Below are 22,721 nucleotides of genomic sequence, written 5' to 3'. Positions count from 1 at the left end.
TAACTTTGTTTAAACTTTAAAGGGAACATGTCACAAGGTTTTCTCCATATCACATATGGCCAGCACCTATAAGCCCTCTTTTATGACATTCTGGTATGCTGTATGTTTGTTCCATATCCCCTCCGCAAGGCACAAAAAAAGAACTATTATTATATTCACATACAGTCCAGTCAAATGGGAGTCTCTGGCCTTGATTTGGCACCTTCTTGCAATCGTCATCCTCTTTCCCTGCTTCATGTGGATGATACATCCTACTTCATCCACACAGTATCCCCCATGTGCTGTCAAAGGCCAAAGAGCGCCAATGATAGGTACAGCCAGTGCACAGCTCTGCTTTGCTCTACCATCAGGGCAGAGATGTGTGCCTGCACAGGAGCGCTATGGGGGAAACTCTGTGGATGATGTAGGACGCATCATCCACTCAAAGCAGGAAAGGAGGACGATGATCGGAAGAAGAGAGGAGGCACCAGATCAAGACCAGAAGCGACCATCGGACGGGACTGCACCAAAGGTGAGTATTATATAAGCAATTTTTTTGTGCATTGCAAAAGGATTAGGGACTTACATACAGCATTGTAGTATGCTGTAAAAGCAGGTTTATAGATGCTGATGGAACATTACATGGGGAAAACCTGGTGACAGATTCCCTTTAAATTGATATAATTCTACCAGCAAGCAGGCACCACTAGAGGGAGGTATCTGAACAAGGGTTTACACATTTCCCATTTATTCGAATATTAAATTACTATAGCTCCCCCTAGTGGAGACCTAAACAATAGTTTCCTGAATGTCTTCTGCTAAACTGCTTAGATGGTTTTTTTTCAAGTCAATGTATCACTAGTGCATCCAAAACCACTTGCACTTTGCGCTGGTTTTGTACTTTTTTTTGTGGATTATCCAACCCTGTCCTTGAGCAAACCTAAAAAATAAATAAAGGACTTTGGAATCACCTTTGTGTTAGGGACAAGGAAACGCAGTTGTTTCATAACTCGGGTTTCAACATTCCCCTACAGTGTATTGTACGAGAGCCAGGGTGGAGCTGCATAACTTTTATACACACAGAGCAAAGTGCTGAAAACAGGCTGCGGATCGACCTACAGTGAGGAGCGCAAATTCATTGATAGAGAGCGGGTAAGTGACTGCGTCTGAGGAACAGGATGAGTTTTGCATGTTACATGGGCTTCTAGGCGCAGAGTTGTGTTTGCCTTGGCATCTATAGCACTGCATTGTGTGCACCGTAATATCTCATAGTTTATTAACCTCAATCTGTGCCGAATTACTCAAACTGAGCTTTACGGTATCCGACCAATTCAGCTCTACTACGCGACTGCTCTAGCAGGATTTTTTTTTTTTTACAATTAGTCTGTTTCTCACTTATATTTGATCCATTTTTTGGTAAATTGCCTTTGTAACATTGCTGGGATTGAAAAGGTAAAAAAAAATCAGAAACAAATCTGCATGTGTGTGCTATATAAATATGGAACACGCTTTTCCAAATTATACCCTTTGCTACCCATAAACTATCAATATTGATCTATTGAGCTGCATTCTAAAAAAAAAAGTCAAACTGAGCATTTAAAAATAAGGCTATGTGCCGACGATGCAGAAATTAATTATAAAGTTTCTGCAGCGTTTCTGCATGTTCTTGGCAGCCAAAAACGCTTGCGGATTTTACAAGCGTTTTTGACGCGTTTTTACATGCGGATTTGACTTGCGTTTTTCAAATGTATTGGGACCTCAAATCCGCATGCAGAAACGCACAAATAATGGACATGCTGCAGATTTTTCCGCAAGGAAAATCCGCTGCGGAAAATTCCGCAGCATGGGCACAGAACATGCAGATTTTCATTGGGGATCATGGAGCACGGATTACCAAGCGTTTTGCAAGAGTTTACGCAGCAAAAACGCTTGAAAAATGCATAGTGGGAACAAAGCCTAAGATTTGGCTAATTTAACTACCCCAACCCCCCACCAAAAAAAAAAAAAAAAAAAAGCGGAATTACTGCTGCTCATATGACACAATAGGCCCTCTATCAGCTATAATGCATCTCACTGAATCAGCTAACTCGGGCACTTAGGGGTATCATTAGTGTCAGGGGGAACTAATACGGCGTTGGAAGATTCTAATGGTGGAGGGTACTGTGGTGGTAGGGTATTTCTGTGAAAAACTAAATAAAGACTTAAATGTCCCTACTTTGTGAACAGCAAAGTTGGCAAGTACGGTATATAATGGGGGAGGGGATATTTATGACATATGCTAGTCAGGGGCGGACATATCTTTGGTGCAACCTATGCTGCCACACATGGAACCAAGAGGTAAGGGTGCCCCATCTATTCTTCTTGCACAGGGCTCTCTTCTGTCTATGTCAGTCAGTGGCACTAGTACTATGTACAACACAAACGACTTGATTAATATTCACAGGTCTAAAGGTGGGCATTTTTATTATTGTGGGTCCTCATTATTTTGCGAGTCCCTACACTAAAGTCAAAAACACATTAAAAAAAAAAAAAAAATTATATAGCAGAAAACAAACAGCCATATTAACTAACATAGGTCAGAAAACTAATGCACTTACAGGATGTAATAGTGAATAAAACATAGGCAACACAGGTGTCAAATATCCATGAAAACCACTCACACACCTTCCAGTTCACAGAGGGGGTGGTCAACTAGTATGAGAATTGCACTTGGATATGGCTTGTATAGGGCGCTGGTCACACACAGGTAGTGCACAGTTTCTGAGTTACAGACATAGGCCACGGCCCCACTATCAGTATTCAGTCAGTATTTTTTCTCAGGCGTGGGAGCCAAAACCAGGTGAGGAACAATCAGAGAAAAGGTATAATAGAAACAAGTCACCAATTTTGCATTTATCACCCACTCCTGGTTTTGGCTCCCACTCCTGAGAAAAAAAATACTGACCGAATACTAACCAAATACTGATAGTGGGGTCGTGGCCTATTAGTGACGCTCATACTATTGTGTTAGGCGGGCTGCAGTAAATAAGTGAACCCAACCATTAAATAAGTGCACCCCACCAGGACAGGCACCCTAGTTTACAATGCCAACAGTGATAGGTTTGACTACATCCTACATAAAAATGAAAAATGTGTAGTAAAATATAAATACACATGAGGTATTGGTCGATATTTGGTCCAAAATATGCAAACTCACTATCCCTGTCAAGAGCCCTTACGGTCTTGAGAGTCCCCACACTAAAATCAAAAACACAGCAAAGGGATATAAAAAGTTTTAAAAAAATAGCAGAAAAAAGGCCTCAGTATTTACCAACACAGGTAAGAAAACTAATGCACTTATAGGAGGAAGTAGCTCCTCTGCTAATGATCAAGGCCAGACAGGTGTAAAATATTGATGAAAACCACTCACACCTATCAATTCATGAAGGGGGTGGTCATCTAGTATTAGAGTTGCACATGGATATGGATTGTATAGTGCGCTGGTCACACACATATGTAGTGCACAGTGTCTGGCTTACAGACTATTAGTGACGCCCATACTTTGAGATCAGGCAGCTGCCCAGCACTTAATAAGTGCACCCCACTGGGACAGGTGCCCTAGTTTACAACGCCAATTCTGATGGTCTTGGCTGCATCTGAAATAAAAATGAAAAATGTGCTGTAAAATAATAATATGCATGAGGTATGTTCTCCAAGATATACAAGCTTTCAACTCATGTCAAGGATCCTCATTGCCCTGCAAGTCCCTACATTAAAATCCAGAGTAAAATGAGTAAAATGTCTCATGCAGAAGTAGCGCCGTTTCTTTAAAAGCATTCAGCAACCACTAGAAGAAACACAAGAACATGAGACAGGAAGTGTTGTGCTCCAGAAGCATCCAGCAACTAGAGCGGTTAACAGTCACAGGAGAAGAGGAGTGTTTTAGCAGAGCCCCAGGGGGATTGTGGGGAAGTTGTTTACTGTTTGGCTGGAGCCAAAGAGAAAGGTGGTGTGTGTGTTCTGTAACTGACAGAAGCACCCCTGCAAGTGAAAATGATTCAATTCAGGAGTGAAGCTAAGCACAGGTCAGGTAGAATTCCTGAACTAGCAGTGCAGAGTATTGTCAAGCAGAAAGATAAGAACTGGAAGAAATTGTGTCACATGGATCATCTCCCCCAGCAAACCCTCTCCCCTCCTTCATCTCACTATGTTATAAAGAATGCTGTGTTCATTAATGTGCCTTTGCATTAGAACTGTGCTGTCCTGTACTACTGGGAAGACTGTGAACTGCTGTGCTGCTAAGGAAACTGCACTGTTTGTCACTGTAGTCTGTTGCTCATAATACTTAACTTGCACTGGTTGTGCGGCTTCTTATTAAATGCTACTGTTCTACCATTTATAAGGACTCTTTTCTAGTGTGTCCGGTCAGCAAGTGAAGCAACCTACGAGTCAGTGCCTGAGGGTCAATACACCTGTGCGCCTGAGAGAAGCTGTAGCACATGGTCTATGGTCGCCCTGAGTAACGGTTCCCCCAGGATTCCAAAGAATTCATGCAACCTGTCTCGCTCCTGTCTGAACCTAGCGGCGTGCATGTAACAAAAATAACAGAAGGATATAAGTAAAATAAAATAAAAAAAACAGCAGAAAAAAAAAGTCCATGTTTACCAACACAGGTCAGAAAACAAATGCACTCTCATGATGCAGCGAGCCCTTGATAAAGGCGGACGCCACACAGGTGCAAAATACTGATAAAAGAACCACTAGGGTGACTGTACTGGTTGGGTGCTGATCTAATAGTATGGGCACCACTGATTGCAAAAGGCCAGACACTGTGCACTACGTGTGTGTGACTAGCGCCCTATACAAGGCTCATCCATGTGCTATTCTAATACTAGCAACCTTCCCAATTGATAGGTAGGTTGTTTCATCAGTATTTTGCACCTGTGTTTTCTCAACCTATGCAAAGGATCTGCTGGATCGTGTAAGTGCATTTGTTTTCTAACCAGTGTTGGTAAATACGGCAGCCTTTTTACTGCTATACTTTTTGAAATGTTTAGGTATTTTTGCAGTGTTTTGGCAGCCTAAAGGGGCATCACTACAGTATTGTGAGAGGCATAAGGTGGGCATTAGTGCTTTGTGGGGAAGAAAAGGGGAATAATAATATTTTGGAGAAACATTGACACTGTTACTGTGTGTTGCACAAAGGGGGTTTTATACTATTATTGTGGGAGTGACAAAAGGGGCGCTATCACCATGTGGGTTATAATCTATATGGCACTATTTAATTTTAGAGACACTGTCTGTGTGACACTATTTTTCCATCAGTAGTACAGCTTCACATGTGGAGACGTGGAAAGGTTAAGAGTTAACTCCTTACTGACATGATGTACTGATATATCCTATTCCAGGTCCCTGCCATTGATGCGGGCTCGCATAATTGAAATGCCAGAATTACATTTTTTTTGGCCTCTGCAACATTGAGGTGATCAAAGCATTGTGTCTACCCCAAAATGGTATCAGTAAAAAACAAGCCCTCACACAGCCCCATATCCCCAAAAATTGAAAGTGTGACCGATCTTGGAAAATGGTGACAGAAGAAAAGAAGTTTTGTTTTTTTTTCCGAATTTTTTTGTCATCACTTAAAAAAAAGAACAACTATTCATTTTTGGAATCTGTGTAATTGTACTGACCTAGAGAATCATATTGCCAGGTCAGTTTTACTGTATAGTGTGCATGGTAAAAAAAAATAAAAAAATCGTGAAATTGCACTTTTTTTTGCAATTTCAACACACTTAACATTTTTTTCCTGTTTTCCAGTGCATCACATAATAAAATGAATGATGTAATTTAAAAGTACACCTCGTCCTACAAAAAACAAGCCCTCATACAGCTAGATTAATGAAAAAAATAAAAAGGTTATGGCTCTGGGAAGAAGGGGAGGAAAAAACTAAAACAAAAAAAGGGAAAATGGCCGAGGGGTGAAGGGGGTTCAAGATGTCTAGGCAACAAACTGCACAGATGTGTTGTGTTCGGGATATATTGTTATAGTCTGGGTTGGATGGACAAAATAGGAAAAGTTAAGGACTCCTAACAGAGACGTCATCACTAGATATACCGTCTTTTGCGGCTTATGAGAGACCATAATATGCACCCCAAATTTTGGGGAAGAAAATAGGAAAAACATTTTTTTAATAAAATGGTGGTTAGTCTTATAATCTGTTTTTACGGTAGCTTACGGAGGGTAAGGCTGCAGTCTGCGGTTGAGCAGGGTCCTAGGAGGTAGGGTGGCTGCTCCAGGAAGCTGGTGGCGGAGGCAGGAGTGGGGAAATGTTGCGGGCCCCGGCTGGGAGGAGAGGGTGTTCAGCAGCCAAGATCTCAATCTGAGCATGCACCGCCTCTGGCAGCCAGTCTACCAGAATCCACCACATTGAAAAGGATGGGAAGTATGGGGACTCCAGACATTTTGTGAAAGCCGGAGGCCCGCAACAGCCTTGCGCCATGGAACATCCCCCTCCTTCCTGCCTAGGGTGAGCAGCATCGCCCAACTTCAGCCAGTTTCCTTCAGCATTGACCCTGACTCCTGAGACCCCTCTCCCGCAATCCCCCCCCATCTCGGTAAGCTACATTCAGATTGTAAGTAGCACACCCATACTCCACTAAAATTTGATGAAAAAAATGTGCATCTTGTAATCTGAAAAAACATAGCAATTGTACTGTATTCCCAGTATCATGACAGTTGAGAACTGGTTTGTGTCCACTAGATGGACAGTTGCAGTGCTGTTTCTAGAGGATAGTTGGCATGTTTTTTAGAACAATTCTCTTACTTTCCAAGATTCCTAGCTCAGCTTATGATTAGCTGGGCTGGAGAGACATCATCTGTGTGCCGCATGGATGACATCACTCCAGGCCGGCAAATCAAATGCGGGGCAACCTGAAATCCAAGGAAATTTGCACAGCTTCTGTCCACAGCCAGAGAGCATGGATCAGAGTTGTGCAAAGTGATCTGTTCATCTCTAGTGAAGAAATTATGGATTGCTTAATATTTCTATTTTCTCTTTCAGGACTGACGCAATCATGTTCGCTGTTGACCCATTCACGATTCTTGTATGGATTTTTGTTAGTCTATTTTTAATAAAGATGTTCAAAGGGTCGAAAGGCAATAGTTACAAAAATTTCCCACCTGGACCCAAACCCTTGCCGATAATTGGTAACATGCACATCCTAAACCTGAAGAGACCGTACCAGACTTTCATAGAGGTATTATAACATTAATATGTACTGTATATGAATCAGTATATTAAACAAACATAGAAAATATGTTTGAACCGTAGACAACAGGTTTCTCAAAAATTAGATCTGTCTATGGTTCTGAAGGTTTCCGAGTTTACTTCAAAATTTTTAGGAAATATTTTGTACAGTAAGTTTCTTTAAGGCTGCGTGCCCACTATGCATTTTTCAAGCGTTTTTCCCGCGAAATTTCCACAGCGAAAATGCTTAAAAAATGCTTGGTAATATGTGCCCCATGCTCCCTAATGAAAATCCGTATGTGCTGTGCACATGCTGTGGAAATTTCTGCTGCGGATTATCATTGCGGAAAAATTGGCAGCATGTCCATTAATTTTGCGGACATGCAGCGTGATTGCGGCCATTGACTCGCATTGAAACGATTGATATTCACATCACTACATGTGCACATGCGCAAATGAAGCAATTCAATGTGCGGATGGTACCCGGGTTTGGAGAAGAGAGACTCTCATCCAGACCTGGGTACCATGGTACCTGTAAAAAATAGAATTTAAAATAAAAAATAAAGATTATACTTACCTTCCGATGGCCCCGGTCTACTCAGCGATGCGTCTGGTGTGTTGGGCGGCTCGCGGGTGTGTGAGGACCTGACATGATGTCATTTAGTCAAGTGACAGGTCACGCGACCGGTGACGTCGCGGTCACGTGACCTGTCACATGACTCAATGACATCATGGCAGGTCATTTTACACAACCGCGAGCCGCCCAACACACCGAACAGAGCAGAGAAGGAGACCACGGGTCATCGGAAGGTAAGTATAATTTTTATTTTTTACCATTCTTATTCTTTTTTTTTAACTATTTCTTGGCCGGTTGCATGGATTTATATAGTCTGTCAAAGTTGTCAAGCACTTTTCCAAGTGATGCTAAAATCGCTTGGAAAAGTGCTTGATAACCCGCATGCAGAAATGCATGCAAAAATACTTGACAAAAGCTTCTACCTGGCGGGAAAAACGCATGTAAAATCCGCATGCGTTTTTTCTGCCAGGGAGAAGAGGAAAAAATATGCAGCATTTCTGCTGAGGCTACCTTGTTCTGGTAGGGGATGTGGCCGTGTTGCTGCTGGTGGTGTAGCAGCTGCAAGGAGAGAGGACGTGGTCGATTTGTGCCTGCTATGCACCCAAATAAAACATCTTCCTCTGGTGCACGCAGGCGAAAGGACCTTCTGTGTAATTTTGTAGGCCGAAGTACTGCTGGATGAATGGTGAGGCCAGAAAAAGTAGAGGCAGATTTAGATTGGATGACTGAGAGTGCATTAAGTTCCTTTGCTTTGTCTTCCACCGGGTCCCCTGCTGAAAGCGCAGATTTGGTGACCCATGGGTATGTGTCTTTCATCTCACCCCCTTGCAAATCAGGCAAGCAGTCTGAGCCCCAAGTCATGAAGCAGTTGCTTCTGCTTTTTGATGATTCTGCTGGCTGTGGTTCCGTGGGCCATCCACCTGACCCTGCCCCATAAGTAGAAGAGATTGAGTGCACTGATGCCCAACCACTTGTTCTGTTTAAGGATGAGTATGAGGGAGGGGCACTGCAATCGGTCAGTGGAACAAATCAGAAAATCTCTGATGATCATCATGTGGAAGATTATTATTATTATTAATTTATTTGTTTTTCGAGCACCATTGGATTCCACTATTCTGTACATGAGGAGGAGTTACATACAGAACACAAATAGAAATTACAATGAACAAACTAATAATGAAAGACAGGTACAGAAGGCAGAGGACCCTACCCTTGTGGCCTTACATTCTACTGGATAATGGGGAAGGATACAGTAGGTTCAGGGGTTGCGGCAGCTCTGATGTTGGTGAGGTGGCAGTGGGGTCTTTGCAGGCTGTAAGCTGTTCTGAAGATATGGGTTTTCAAGTTTCGCTTGAAAGTTACAAATGTGGGGGATAATTGAACATGTTGGGCCACAGAATTCTACAGGATGGGGGATTCTGAACAGAACTCTGGGAGGCAATTGGATGAGGAACATATGATTGTGAAGGAAAGAAGGAGGACTCGGGAAGACCAAAGATTACGTGGTGGGAAATATCGGGAGATTAGTTCAGAGATATATGGGGGAGTCAGATTATAGATGGCTTTGTAGGTCAGTGTTATCCACAAAGTGGATACATTTTGGAATTGGGAGACAATTAAGGGATTTGCAAAGGGGAGAAGCAGAGGAGTAGCAAGGACAGAAGTGATTTAGTAGGGCAGCAGACTTAAGGACAGAGAGGAGAGGTGTGATGATGCAATGGGGGATGATGAGGTGCTAGACCCCACATGGAGTCAAGGCCACCTGAGTGACATGGGCAGTTCAGTGGTGTTTACGCTGCCCTAGCAGCACAGCAAAAGAAGGATCAAGGTGCATAAGTGCTGAGGACGGTTCCTAGACATTAAGTTGACTACTGATGCACACGGTGGCCAATTCATAGCCTTTTTTCGGTCTATGTTGCATCCTCCTCCTACTCCACTTCCACCATCATCTCCTCATCTGGTCACCATAACACCTGCACAATCAACTTTAGCAGAGCCAGGTGGAAACAACAGCAGGCTGTTCTGAAACTCCTCTTTCAGCGCAGCAGCTGTGGACGAGGATCAAACAACAGACCAAAGAGTGATTGATGCTGCTGAACCTCAAGCCATTGATAATGGTGTGCAATAAAGGGCAAAATCTTGTAGCATCTCTGAGCCTAGCTGGTTTGATACACATCCCTTGCCTTGGTCATGTACTGAATTTGGTAGTGCAGAGCTTCCTGAAAAATTACATCCGGATTTCATAGCTGCTGCAGAAAGTGAGCCATTTGGCGTTTTCACTCTGCTGCTCGCCTGTCTGCTCTGCAGCGTTTCATCTGCCTTACCGCTCCCCGCCTCATATGCGACATGCCCACAAGGTGGAACTCTACCTTGTAAAGGTTGGTGAGACTATGCAAGCAGCAGAACACAACAGTTGAATTTCAGCTGCAGCACGCACGAGTGAGCCACTCTGTGGAATGACACCACTTCACGACTAATGAATGGGCCTCAATGTGGGACATGTGTGCTGTATTGTGCTGCTCTGAGTATTCCACAAATATGCCCAGTGCTGATTACACCATCAACAGCAACACTATCCCACTTTTATGCTTTCTTGAAAAAATGTTTGAGGCGAAAATGAATGAGGTGGTGGTACAGGAGGAAGAGGAGGAGGGACAGGGCCTATAAACACCATTAGCAGGCCAGTCATCCACACATTGCTCCTAGGATAGTTTTCTGTACCAACAACAGTAAGGTACACTACTGTACAGACAGGGGACATTTTTTGAGACTGAGGAGCTGTGTTCACAGCAAGGTGGCACTCAAAGCAGCTCATGGGCATCACTGGGGAATGGCTGGGGGGATACCGAGGACACAGAAGATACACCTCCCAGGACAGCTGGCCATTGCCTCTGGGCAGCTTGGCACACATGAGCCAATACATGCTGAAGTTTTGCGCAACGATTGCCAAGTTGCCTGAATGGTTACAAGTGCTTTTTACTGTGTGACCACCCTGCTGGATTCTCGCTACAACCACAATGTAGCATCGGCGTCTCTGCCCCGTTCTAGGCAGAGACGCCGTCCCTCTCACCTCCCCGCTCCTGGCGCGGCGTCCTCCAGCGCTTCTCTCCCCGCTGCTTCCGGCACGCGCTCCTTCCCCGGCAGTGTGCTTAGGGCGCGCGCGCGCTCCCCCTCTCTTAAAGGGACCACGCGCGCCGTTCTAAGGAGTCCCCGGCCAATTGCCGGAGGATCTCCCATATAAAAGGCACCTCCTCCAAAATGGAGGTGCCCGAGCAATGTTGTAGCACTGTTCACTACTCTGCTTCAGCCCTCAGGTCCCGTTGCCAGTTACCTGCCAGATACCTGCCAGATTCCTGCCAGTCTGCTGTCTAATTCCTGCCTGATATCCTGCTACCTGCCTGCTAGCCTGAGGTCCGACGGTCTGCCTTCCAACTCCTGTCAGTCTGTCTAAGGACCAGCTTGCCCGCTCACCTGGGAGCGCTCATCTGCTGCCTGTCTGCTAGCCTACCAGGAGGCTCTGCCGTCACGTGCTGTGACCACCCGCCTGTCCAGAGACTCCTGCCCGCTCACCTGGGAGCGCTCATCTGATACCTGTCTGTTGCTCTTCCTGGAGGCTCCGCCGTCACATGCTGTGACCACCCGTTTATCCAGAGACTCTCGCCTGCTCACCTGGGAGCTCACGTCTATCATCTGCCGCCACAGGTCGTACCAATCCTTTACCCAGAGACTGCCCCGGTCACTTGCCGTGACCTCCTGCCCGTTCATCCAGAGACTGCCCCGGTCACTTGCCGTGACCTCCTGCCCGTTCATCCAGAGACTGCCCCGGTCACTTGCCGTGACCTCCTGCCCGTTCATCCAGAGACTGCCCCGGTCACTTGCCGTGTTCTCCAGTCCGTTCATTCAGAGACTGTCCCAGTCACCTGCTGTGACTGCCTGCCCGTCTACCCTGGTCGCCACCTGCTCCCTTACAAGGACCGCCCCCTTGTATAGTAGCTCAGAAGTTCCGCCTCCCAGACCCGTTACAGTTTGCTCGGGCCATGGAACCCGGTGGCACCCAAGCTCCCTCGCTCTCGGACCTGTGTCATGAACTGTCCCGTCAGAGGTCCCAACAGGAGTCCATCCTGGGTCACCTGCGGAATGTCAATTCTCGCCTGGACACTCTGACTGCTCTGCCTGCAACCACCGCCAGTGCCATGACTCGCAATCCGGCAGCTCCACTGCCCACTAATAACATGGTATCCTACCCCGGACCCCGGCTTTCTGCACCTCATCGTTTCGGAGGCGACTCCGCCCAGGCTCGGGGCTTCATAAATCAGTGCACCCTGCACTTTGAACTCCTGTCTCACCAGTTTAACTCCGACCGGGCCAAAATTGCCTTCATCATGTCCCATCTCACCGGGGAGGCCCTGGCCTGGCTAAATCCTCTATGGGAGAGAGGAGACCCCCTGGTGTCCGACTTGCCTGCCTTTCTCACGGCTTTCCGGAAAGTCTTCGACGAACCCGGACGGAAGACCTCATCCGCATCATCTCTGCTACGCCTCCGTCAGGGAAGTCTCACCGTGGGCCAATATGCCATACGGTTCCGTACCCTTGCCTCGGAGCTGGCCTGGGATAATGACGCTCTGGTTTCCGTCTTCTGGGAGGGTCTCTCCGGCCGTATTAAAGATGAACTTGCCGGTCGGGACATTCCTACCACTCTCGATGACCTTATAACTCTTGCCACCCGGATTGACCTGCGGTTCCAGGAGCGTGCCAAAGAGGTCACCCGTGAGAGGAGGGTTCCACGTCTAGCTCCTACTTTTCAGAAACCCGTCACTCCCTCCGTCTCTCCTCAGCTACACTCTCCTGAGCCTATGCAGGCCGAGCCGAGGGAAGCTGTTTCTATTGTGGCAGTATGAAGCACTTCATCCGTTCCTGCCCGGAAAAACCGGGAAACGCCAGTGTCTAGGACCACTCGGAGAGGTCATCCTAGACAAAAGTAAGCCCTCTCCGTCTCTGACCTTACCGGTCTCTATTGCTTGGGGAGAAAACCGTCTCTTTGAACTCGCCCATCTGGATTCTGGAGCTGCTGGAAACCTCATCTCCCAGTCTCTGGTAGAGAGATACCATATTCCCACCAAGTCCTTGGCTGAACCATTGTCAGTCGCCTCCGTGGATGGAAGACTTCTCTCGGAGACCATCCTGCTCGTCACCGAACCCATAACCCTGCAGGTGGGAATGCTGCACTCTGAGGAGATCTCATTCCATGTGCTGTCCGGACTTTCTCACTCCCTGTTGCTAGGTCTACCTTGGCTCCAGACACATGAACCCGTATTGAACTGGCGGTCCGGTGAAGTACTCCGATGGGGTCCTGACTGCCATAGGACCTCCCTGGTCCCGGTCCATCCACTTCGCCCTCAGCCTACTCCAGCTAACTTACCTGGTCTCCCGGCTCCCTACTGGCCCTATGCGGACGTCTTCGGTAAGAAGGAAGCTGAGACGTTGCCACCCCATAGGCCATACGATTGCCCGATCGACCTGGTACCTGGCACCACTCCTCCCCGTGGGCGTATCTACCCGTTGTCTGCAGCCGAGACCCGAGCCATGTCTGAGTACATTGAAGAGAATCTGGCTAGGGGATTTATCCGAAAATCTACCTCCCCGGCTGGAGCCAGATTCTTCTTTGTCAAAAAGAAAGACGGCTCGCTACGTCCCTGTATTGACTACAGAGGACTCAATCTCATCACGGTAAAAAACAAATATCCCCTGCCACTCATCTCCGAATTGTTTGACCGTCTCAAGGGCGCCAGGATCTTCTCCAAGCTGGATCTACGAGGAGCGTATAATCTGGTCCGTATCCGTCAAGGAGACGAGTGGAAGACGGCATTCAATACCCGGGACGGTCACTACGAGTACCTTGTGATGCCCTTCGGTCTCTGTAATGCTCCCGCGGGCTTTCAGGAACTAGTCAACAACATCTTCCGTGACCTCCTGTACTCCTGCGTAGTGGTATACCTGGACGATATCTTGGTCTTCTCTCCGGATCTCCCCACACACCGGAGGGATGTTCGTCAGGTCCTGCTTAGGCTTCGGCAGAACCACCTTTACACCAAATACGAGAAGTGCCTCTTCGATCAGACCTCCCTTCCGTTCTTGGGCTATGTCATCTCCCAAACAGGTCTGCAAATGGATCCCGAGAAGCTCTCTTCCGTTCTAAAATGGCCTCGTCCTGAAGGTTTGAAGGCGATACAGCGATTCCTGGGCTTCGCTAATTATTATCGTCTTTTCATCCCACACTTCTCGTCTCGGACTGCTCCCATATCTGCACTTACCCGTAAGGGGGCTAACCCCAGGACATGGTCGCCTGAAGCCGAGGAGGCCTTCCTTTCCCTAAAGAAAGCCTTCGCCTCTGCTCCCGTCCTGCACCGTCCGGACTGTAATAAACAATTCTACCTGGAGGTTGATGCCTCCTCCTCCGGAGCCGGAGCGGTGCTCACCCAGAAGTCTTCTACCGGGAGAATGGTAACGTGCGGCTTCTTCTCCAAAATCTTCTCCTCGTCGGAGCGCAACTACTCCATTGGAGACCGGGAATTGCTAGCCATCAAATTGGCACTGGGAGAGTGGCGCTATCTGCTTGAAGGGGCTCTCTACCCGGTAATTATCTACACGGATCACAAAAACCTGGCATATCTCCAAAATGCCCAGAGACTCAATCCTCGCCAGGCCCGGTGGTCGTTGTTTTTTGCCCGCTTCGACTTCATTCTTCATTTCCGTCCGGCGGACAAGAACGTCAAAGCAGATGCCTTGTCCCGGTCCTTCCTGTCCTCCGATCAAGAGGAGGAACCTACGCACATCATCGACTCCTCCAAGGTGATGAATGTGGCCCCCTTGGATCTGACTCGTCTTCCACCCGGTAAGACGTTCGTAGCTGTGCCAGATCGGGAGAGGGTTCTTCGCTGGGGACATTCTTCTAAACTAGCTGGCTATGCTGGCCAAAAGAAGACCTTCCAACTTATTACCCGGCATTACTGGTGGCCTACCCTGCATAAGGACGTGGTAGACTTCGTCGCAGCCTGTTCATCCTGTGCCCGTAACAAAGTTCCCCGACATCTACCTGCCGGCCATCTCCTGCCCCTTCCCGTACCTGCTGCTCCTTGGCAACACATCGCTATGGACTTTATCACCGACCTTCCAGTTTCTGCCGGTTGTACTGTCATTTGGGTTGTCGCTGACCGTTTTTCTAAGATGGCCCACTTCATTCCCCTGCCTGGTCTTCCGTCTGCACCCGAGCTGGCTAAAGACTTTATCCGCCACATCTTCCGTCTCCATGGTCTGCCCCTCCACATCGTGTCGGATCGTGGGGTTCAGTTCACCTCTCGCTTCTGGAGAGCCACATGTAAGCTGCTGGACATTACCCTGGATTTCTCCTCCGCTTACCACCCTCAGTCCAATGGTCAAGTGGAGCGGATCAATCAGATCTTGTCCAGCTACCTCCGGCACTTCGTTGATGCTCACCACTCGGACTGGGTGGATCTCTTACCATGGGCCGAGTTCTCTTATAACAACCATGAGAGCGAGTCCTCTTCAAAATCCCCGTTCTTTATAGTCGGTGGCCAACATGCCCGGATTCCACTTCCTGTCTCCGTTTCTGTGGACAACCCTGCTGCGGAGTCTCTTGTCAGCGAATTTTCTACTATTTGGGAGAGCACCAGGTCCGCTCTTCTTCTCTCCTCTGAGCGGATGAAGAGATATGCTGATAAGAGACGTCTGGATCCGCCCCAATTCCGTCCGGGAGACAAGGTTTGGCTCTCATCCAAACATGTGCGGCTCAAAGTACCCTCCTACAAGTTGGGTCCTCGATTCATCGGCCCCTTCGAAGTCCTCAGGCAAATTAACCCTGTGGCCTACAAATTAAAACTCCCGGCCACCCTACGGATCCCCAACTCCTTCCACGTATCTCTCCTCAAACCCGTTGTCTTTAATTTTCTTTCCAAAAATCGAGGTGCCCCTCCTGCTCCGGTTTCCGCTGATGACATCTTTGAGGTAGAGAGTATTCTGGCCTCCAAGAGGGTAAGAGGAAAAACCTTTTTTCTGGTAGATTGGAAGGGGTTTGGTCCTGAGGAGAGAACTTGGGAACCCAGAGAGAACATCAACGCCCCGCTTCTCCTTGAGAAATTTCTTTATGGCCAAAAAAAGAGGGGGCCTAAAGGGGGGGGTACTGTAGCATCGGCGTCTCTGCCCCGTTCTAGGCAGAGACGCCGTCCCTCTCACCTCCCTGCTCCTGGCGCGGCGTCCTCCAGCGCTTCTCTCCCCGCTGGTTCCGGCACGCGCTCCTTCCCCGGCAGTGTGCTTAGGGCGCACGCGCGCGCGCTCCCCCTCTCTTAAAGGGACCGCGCGCGCCGTCCTAAGGAGTCCCCGGCCAATTGCCGGAGGATCTCCCATATAAAAGGCACCTCCTCCAAAATGGAGGTGCCCGAGCAATGTTGTAGCACTGTTCACTACTCTGCTTCAGCCCTCAGGTCCCGTTGCCAGTTACCTGCCAGATACCTGCCAGATTCCTGCCAGTCTGCTGTCTAATTCCTGCCTGATATCCTGCTACCTGCCTGCTAGCCTGAGGTCCGACGGTCTGCCTTCCAACTTCTGTCAGTCTGTCTAAGGACCAGCTTGCCCGCTCACCTGGGAGCGCACATCTTCTACCTGCCTGCTTGCCTGAAGTCCGACGGTCTGCCTTCCAACTCCTGTCAGTCTGTCTAAGGACCAGCTTGCCCGCTCACCTGGGAGCGCTCATCTGCTGCCTGTCTGCTAGCCTACCAGGAGGCTCTGCCGTCACGTGCTGTGACCACCCGCCTGTCCAGAGACTCCTGCCCGCTCACCTGGGAGCGCTCATCTGCTACCTGTCTGTTGCTCTTCCTGGAGGCTCCGCCGTCACATGCTGTGACCACCCGTTTATCCAGAGACTCTCGCCTGCTCACCTGGGAGCTCACGTCTATCATCTGCCGCCACAGGTCGTACCAATCCTTTACCCAGAGACTGCCCCGGTCACTTGCCGTGACCTCCTGCCCATTCATCCAGAGACTGCCCCGGTCACTTGCCGTGACCTCCTGCCCGTTCATCCAGAGACTGCCCCGGTCACTTGCCGTGACCTCCTGCCCGTTCATCCAGAGACTGCCCCGGTCACTTGCCGTGACCTCCTGCCCGTTCATCCAGAGACTGCCCCGGTCACTTGCCGTGTTCTCCTGTCCGTTCATTCAGAGACTGTCCCAGTCACCTGCTGTGACTGCCTGCCCGTCTACCCTGGTCTCCACCCGCTCCCTTACAAGGACCGCCCCCTTGTATAGTAGCTCAGAGGTTCCACCTCCCAGACCCGTTACACACAACATACCATCCTTACTTCTGTCACTGGAGCGTGATCAGAAAATTCAGGAATACAAGCGCATTCTCTTAGATGCACTAATGACGGTGTCCTTACCTTACAGCGAGGGCTCAGTGGAAACATAAGGCAGTGGAGGAGGAGGAACACAGCTGGGGCACCGGCACCACCTTGGAAGGGAGAGTTAGCATGGCCAAAATGTGGAAAGCCTTCCTTAGCATGGCAAAACATTGAGCACCACCATCTTATATGGTCTGTATTAGCAGGAGGCAGTGTTTAGGTTTACCTGTGTAAGAGATTAGGCAGTAAAAAAATGCAGATGACCCTGCCGGTTCCTATAGAGACTAGAAATCCTGACATTGCAATCCCTAGTGGTGCTTGTGGGTACAAAGATGGCCCTAATCACAGATATAGGAGATGGCGACTTGGACCTAAACTCCCTAAATGGGCATTGAATTGTTTCACGTTCCTCCTAAAGAATTGGAGAGCATAGCAGAGTGTGAATTAACTATAAGAGGAGAACTGTGCTGAACAAATGAATGATCTCAGAATGAGTAAAGTAAGTATTGAAATACCAAACAAAGAATAGAGCAATAACTGTTAACAAATATACAACCTACTTACTAAAGATTAAACAGAAGAGAGGTGCAAAGTATAGCAAAGAAACAACAAGGTGAAAATCCTAAGCTTAAATCTCACAGATTAGCTGCAAACATCAATACAATCAGAACATCTAAATGAATCTATCACCAGCAGGAAAAGTCCACTGGGGGACAGAATATAAAGCTACACCCAAAAGGTGATAGGTGGAAAAATGAAAACACCTGTGTTAAGTTAAACAGATCAAACACCGAGAGAAAAGATGTGTCTCCTGTTGCTCATCAGAAAGAGAAGCCGATCACAAAACACAAGGGATCAAATCTATGAGCAATATAGTTTCAACAACTTGGTGGAAATGTACATGTCCACATGTCTCTACATAATGATTGATGAGTTTGTCAATTTAACTTTTGGGTCTCTAAATGTGACATATGGCCTGAGCTTGCTCTTTACGCCTTGGAGGTGCTGGCCTGCCCTGTTGCAAGTGTACTGTCGGAACGTGTGTTTAGCATGACAGTGGATGTGATTAAAGACAGGTGACTGCACATGTCCACAGCAAACGTGGGCATGCTCAGGACTAGTGTTGAGCCACCCCCGTAGTGTTCGAGTTCGGTTCGGTTCGTCGAACACCCGTGTGTTCGCCGAACTGTTCGTCGAACTGTTCGTCGAACACCTTCGAACACCGTTAAAACCAATGGCAGGCAAACAAAAACACATAGAAACACATAGAAAACACCTTCAAAGGTGTCCAAAAGCTGACAAACTGCTCAGAAGACACAACTAACACATGGAAAAGTGACAAGTACATATAGTCATGCGAAAAGAAAAGAGGTGGAGGAGTAAAAGGAGGGGGAGACACAGATATAGGCATGTCATGCCCTTCTAAAATCCAAAAAGTGAGAAGCCGAGACGGCCAGTCCGCTCCTGCCCGTGCCACCTCCGTGTCGCCGGGTTTGTGCCAGAGCCGCGGTGAACCCTGACGGCCAGCCCCCCTCTCCCAATACTGGTGCCTGTCCGCTGGTGGGTCGAGAGAGCCCCCCTGTGGTGGAGGCAGCTCTAAGCTTTTTAATTTAAATTGTCCCTCTAATTTGAATGAATACACTTTAAATCCATTTACAAGGATCTATTGGAGGGCAAGTCTCATGCCAGCAGCCGCGTAATTCCAGCTCCAGTAGCGTCCACTAAAGCTGCTGCAGTTAAAAAGCTTTTATAAGGATCGAGCTCGGCTGTCCACCGCAAGGCAACCTAGTGCCAGTCCCAGCCCCTATGCCTTGGGGTGCCTCCTGATGCTATTCACTGAGTATCCCGTGGTCCCGAAGCATTTCCTTTGAAAAAATTAAGTGTCCAAACTACAGGTGGTGTAGCTTGCTTAACAGCCGGGATAATCCGCTGACTAGCAGACACTGCTACTAGGCACAAAGTATTTCCTGGGCTAGATGCAGTTAAAAATTTGTAAGTAGATAATCTCGTTGGATGCTGAGAAAGCATTCCATAGAGTCTCCTGGCACGCCATATATGATTCTCTTAAAAAGCTTGGGGTAGGGGTCTAGGGGACCCTTTTAAAGCCAAAATCACGGCCCTGTATCACAATACGTCACCTAGGCTGAAGATAAATGGAACTGTAGCACCGAGGGCTCGGTTGCTACAGAGGTATTGCACCTCACCCAGAGGTGTGATATCTCACTCTCAGATAAGGATGGAGTGTGGATCAGGACCCGACACCTGCATGCATTACACCACATTGCCGTGGGGCAGGGCGACCAATATGCCCCTGAGATGGGCACGACAGTCCCTGTCCCTGGCTGGAGTGGGGGGAGGGAACACTGAGGAAGGGGAACCCTGCAGTGCAGGAGCAGGGAGGAAGCAGTTCCTGGGTGCATTGAGAAGGGAGTATAAAAGGTGGGCACCATCTTAGTTCAGTGCAGAGAAGTCTGAGCAGAAGTGGCAGGGAGCAGGGGCTCTGCATGAGCTCTGCTCCGGAGGCGGGCCTAGTAACAGAGGCCCAGGCCTGCAAGAGGGAGAAGGAAGGAAGAGGAGCGGAGAAGGCTCCAGGAACGAGGAATGAAGGGATCCCAGGGGTGCGGACGGGCGAGTCGCCACCGCACGCCCGAATCCACCTGCGTGGAGGGGTCAGGCCAAAGGGGGAGACCGGTCCCCGAACTAGTGGAGGCAGGAAACGACCCTCAGCTAGAAACCGGAGGCTCTGACATTTTATGTGGCGCAGCCCCTTGCTCCACCCGCTAGGAAGGCACCACATAGGGTCAGGGAAACTGGCGCCAAGTTTACCAAGAGGAGGCCCGAGGCAGCCGGACAGAAGTGTTGGTAAGAAAGGCCAGACAAAGGACACACAAAGGGGGTCCTGTGAAGCGCTCCAAAGTTATCTGGGAGTTGTCTGAGCCCCTCACCTGGTGAGCACAGTACGACGTGGGCAGCCGTTACCTGCAGACGTGGTCTGGATAATAAGAACTGTGAGTAAAGGCCCTGAACTGCATCACTGACTCCGTGTCGTTACTGCTGCTGCCCTGCACCATCACCCCCATCCTCCGCATACACTGCCCTGAGGCTATACTCCTCCCGTGGGGAGTTATGCTACGCTCTGCTGCACCCACAACACCAGCCTTAGCGGTCTGCCCTGTAGCGGCGGTTCACTCTGACCGCAATCCACGGGTGGCGTAGTCGGACATTTAAACATCAAAACCACATAAATAGTTCCGCCACTGGTTTGACCACCCTGAGCCACGGAACCGGATCGCCGCCACGAAGACTACAACCACCAGCATCCACCAAAAAGGGTCCGGCTCCGGGTGTCCCAAGGCCCAGGGGGTGCGTCAGAACATTTTCATCACCTTTCACAATCACCAATGGGACAAGGCAGGGATGTCCTCTGTCCCCTCTCTTATACATCCTAGTGACGGAGCACCTGCTCTCATCAATTCGCCATAACCCCAATATTAGGTGGATTGAGGTGGGAGGCACCGAGTACAAGTGCTCTCGATTTGCTGATGATGTCCTAGTATATATCACTCAATCACATATATCCATCCCTGCTGTTATGGCTGAAATAGATCACTTTGTTACATGGTAAAATTTTAAAATCAATGCAGCGAAGTCTGAGGCCCTCGATGTCTCCCTCCCTAAATCCATATAGGATTCCATCCAGTCCAACTTTCCCTTTGCCTGGCCCTCACAGGGTATCAAATACTTAGGAATTCCTATTCATAGAGACCTCTCCCATCTATGTTATCTTAATTTTGGGCCCTTTATTGAACAACTCCATACAGACCACGGTTGGCAAGTTAGAACTGTAAGATTCACTACGTGAACCACTGGTGTTTTGTGGAAAAGCACATGTACACCGCGTTCCAAATTATTATGCAAAAAGTGTTTAGGAGTGATAAGGGAAGAATTTGTTTGTTTGTCAGTTAAACTCATTGATGGTGATGTGTGTCAGGGCTCTTTATATAACTGTAAGCAATTGCAGACACCTGTGCTAATTAGTTTGGCAGGTGTGTCCAATGAAAGGCAAGACTACTTAAGAAGGCTCTCTCACATTATTAAGCAGCCTACATTTTCTGCCAAAATGGGAAAGAAAAAGGATGTGTCGGCTGCTGAGAAGCAACAAATTGTGGAGTGTTTAGGTCAAGGCATGACTACAATCAACATTGTGCGATGATCAGGATGAAGTGTCTTGGCAATCAAGAAGTATGTAGCTGATTCACAGTACACACGTGTGTGTGCTGATAAGGGCAAATTGAGGACTCTTTCCTACAGGCAATTACGTCAGGTTGAAAGAGCAGCGGCAAAAAAGCCTTGTCATAGCAGCAGACAAGTTTTTGAAGCTGCTTGTGCCTCCAACGTCCCCCGAACAACAAGATGCAGGGTCCTTCAGAGGTTTGCAGCTGTGCATACGCCATCCTGTCGACCTCCTCTATCCACTTCACACAAGCAGAAACGGCTCCAGTGGGCCAAACATTACATGAAGACTGATTTCAAAACTGTTTTGTTCACGGATGAGTGCCGTGCAGCGCTCGATGGTCCAGATGAATGGAGTGGAGGATGGCTGGTTGATGGACACCCCACGCAAACACGGCTACAGCGCCAACAAGGAGGAGGTGGAGTAATGTTTTGGGCTGGAATCATGGGGAGAGAGATTGTCGGCCCCTTTAGGATCCCTGAAGGCGCTAAAGATGAACTCCATAATGTATGTGGATTTTCTCAAACAGCACTTCCTGCCATGGTTCAAGAAGAAGAACCGTGTATTTCACAGCAAGATAATTTTTCTGCATGATAATGCACCATCTCATGCTGCACATAAAACATCTGCATCTCTGGCTGATATGGGCATAAAAGGGGACAAACTTATGGTGTGACCCCCATGCTCCCCTGACCTCCACCCCATTCAGAACCTTTGGAGCATCATTAAAAGGAGTGTCTATGATGGCGGGAGGCAGTTCACATCTAAGCAACAGCTCTGGGAGGGTATTCTGTCCTCATGCAAAACAATTGAAGCAGAAACCATCCAAAACCTGACAAATTCAATGGACGAGAGAGTTCAGAAGCTCCTTTCGAACAAGGGGTCCTATGTGAAAATGTAACATCACCTAGAATAAAGTTTTGAGTTGAAAACTGCTTGATTTCAGTTTCTAACAACCTGCTAATGCTTATAATTTCAAAAATGACCATTTTTTTGGTCTTTATTAAAATGAAAAGGTTGATCGAAAAGTTTGGGGGATCTAAGAGTGTGGCAACCCAGTAGTCATGATTACTTCGAATTCTGACAATATGAGGGTCATGCTGCAGGTAGTGCAGCAAGAAGGCACTTATGTGTCTTGCGCATCTCGGAGCCCCAAAATTATTTTCCGGGCTAGATGCAGCTAAAAATTATTTTTAATTTTAAATCTGGTGACGCTTATTATAGATGGCCTAATAGGATCAGTGCTGCACACTGCTACAAAGCCCAAATTATTTTCCAGTCAAGATACAGATAAAC

At 48.1% G+C, this 22,721-nt stretch overlaps 1 protein-coding gene across 2 annotated transcripts in view; it reads left to right on the top strand.

Annotated features, from left to right (window-relative positions):
- Positions 1 to 972: 972 nt before the first annotated feature.
- The window catches only part of LOC141258843 (cytochrome P450 2K1-like), a 129,645-nt gene continuing 107,896 nt past the window's right edge, over positions 973 to 22,721 (top strand). Inside the window, exons 1-2 of one of the 2 annotated variants that reach the window (XM_073674014.1) lie at positions 973 to 1,131; positions 7,020 to 7,215. In XM_073674014.1, the coding sequence (XP_073530115.1) occupies positions 7,033 to 7,215 (183 nt within the window). In that variant the 5' untranslated portion in view covers positions 973 to 1,131; positions 7,020 to 7,032. Of the gene's footprint in view, positions 1,132 to 2,239; positions 2,317 to 7,019; positions 7,216 to 22,721 lie in introns of those variants that run through there. The other variant, XM_073674013.1, reaches the window with a different exon arrangement.

Source organism: Phyllobates terribilis, unplaced genomic scaffold (assembly GCF_046119375.1).
Source record: "Phyllobates terribilis strain yellow unplaced genomic scaffold, ASM4611937v1 Scaffold_3__8_contigs__length_932513732, whole genome shotgun sequence".
NCBI lineage: Eukaryota > Metazoa > Chordata > Amphibia > Anura > Dendrobatidae > Phyllobates > Phyllobates terribilis.
Note: the sequence above shows the minus strand (reverse complement) of the source record. Positions and strands in the feature narration are given on the sequence as shown.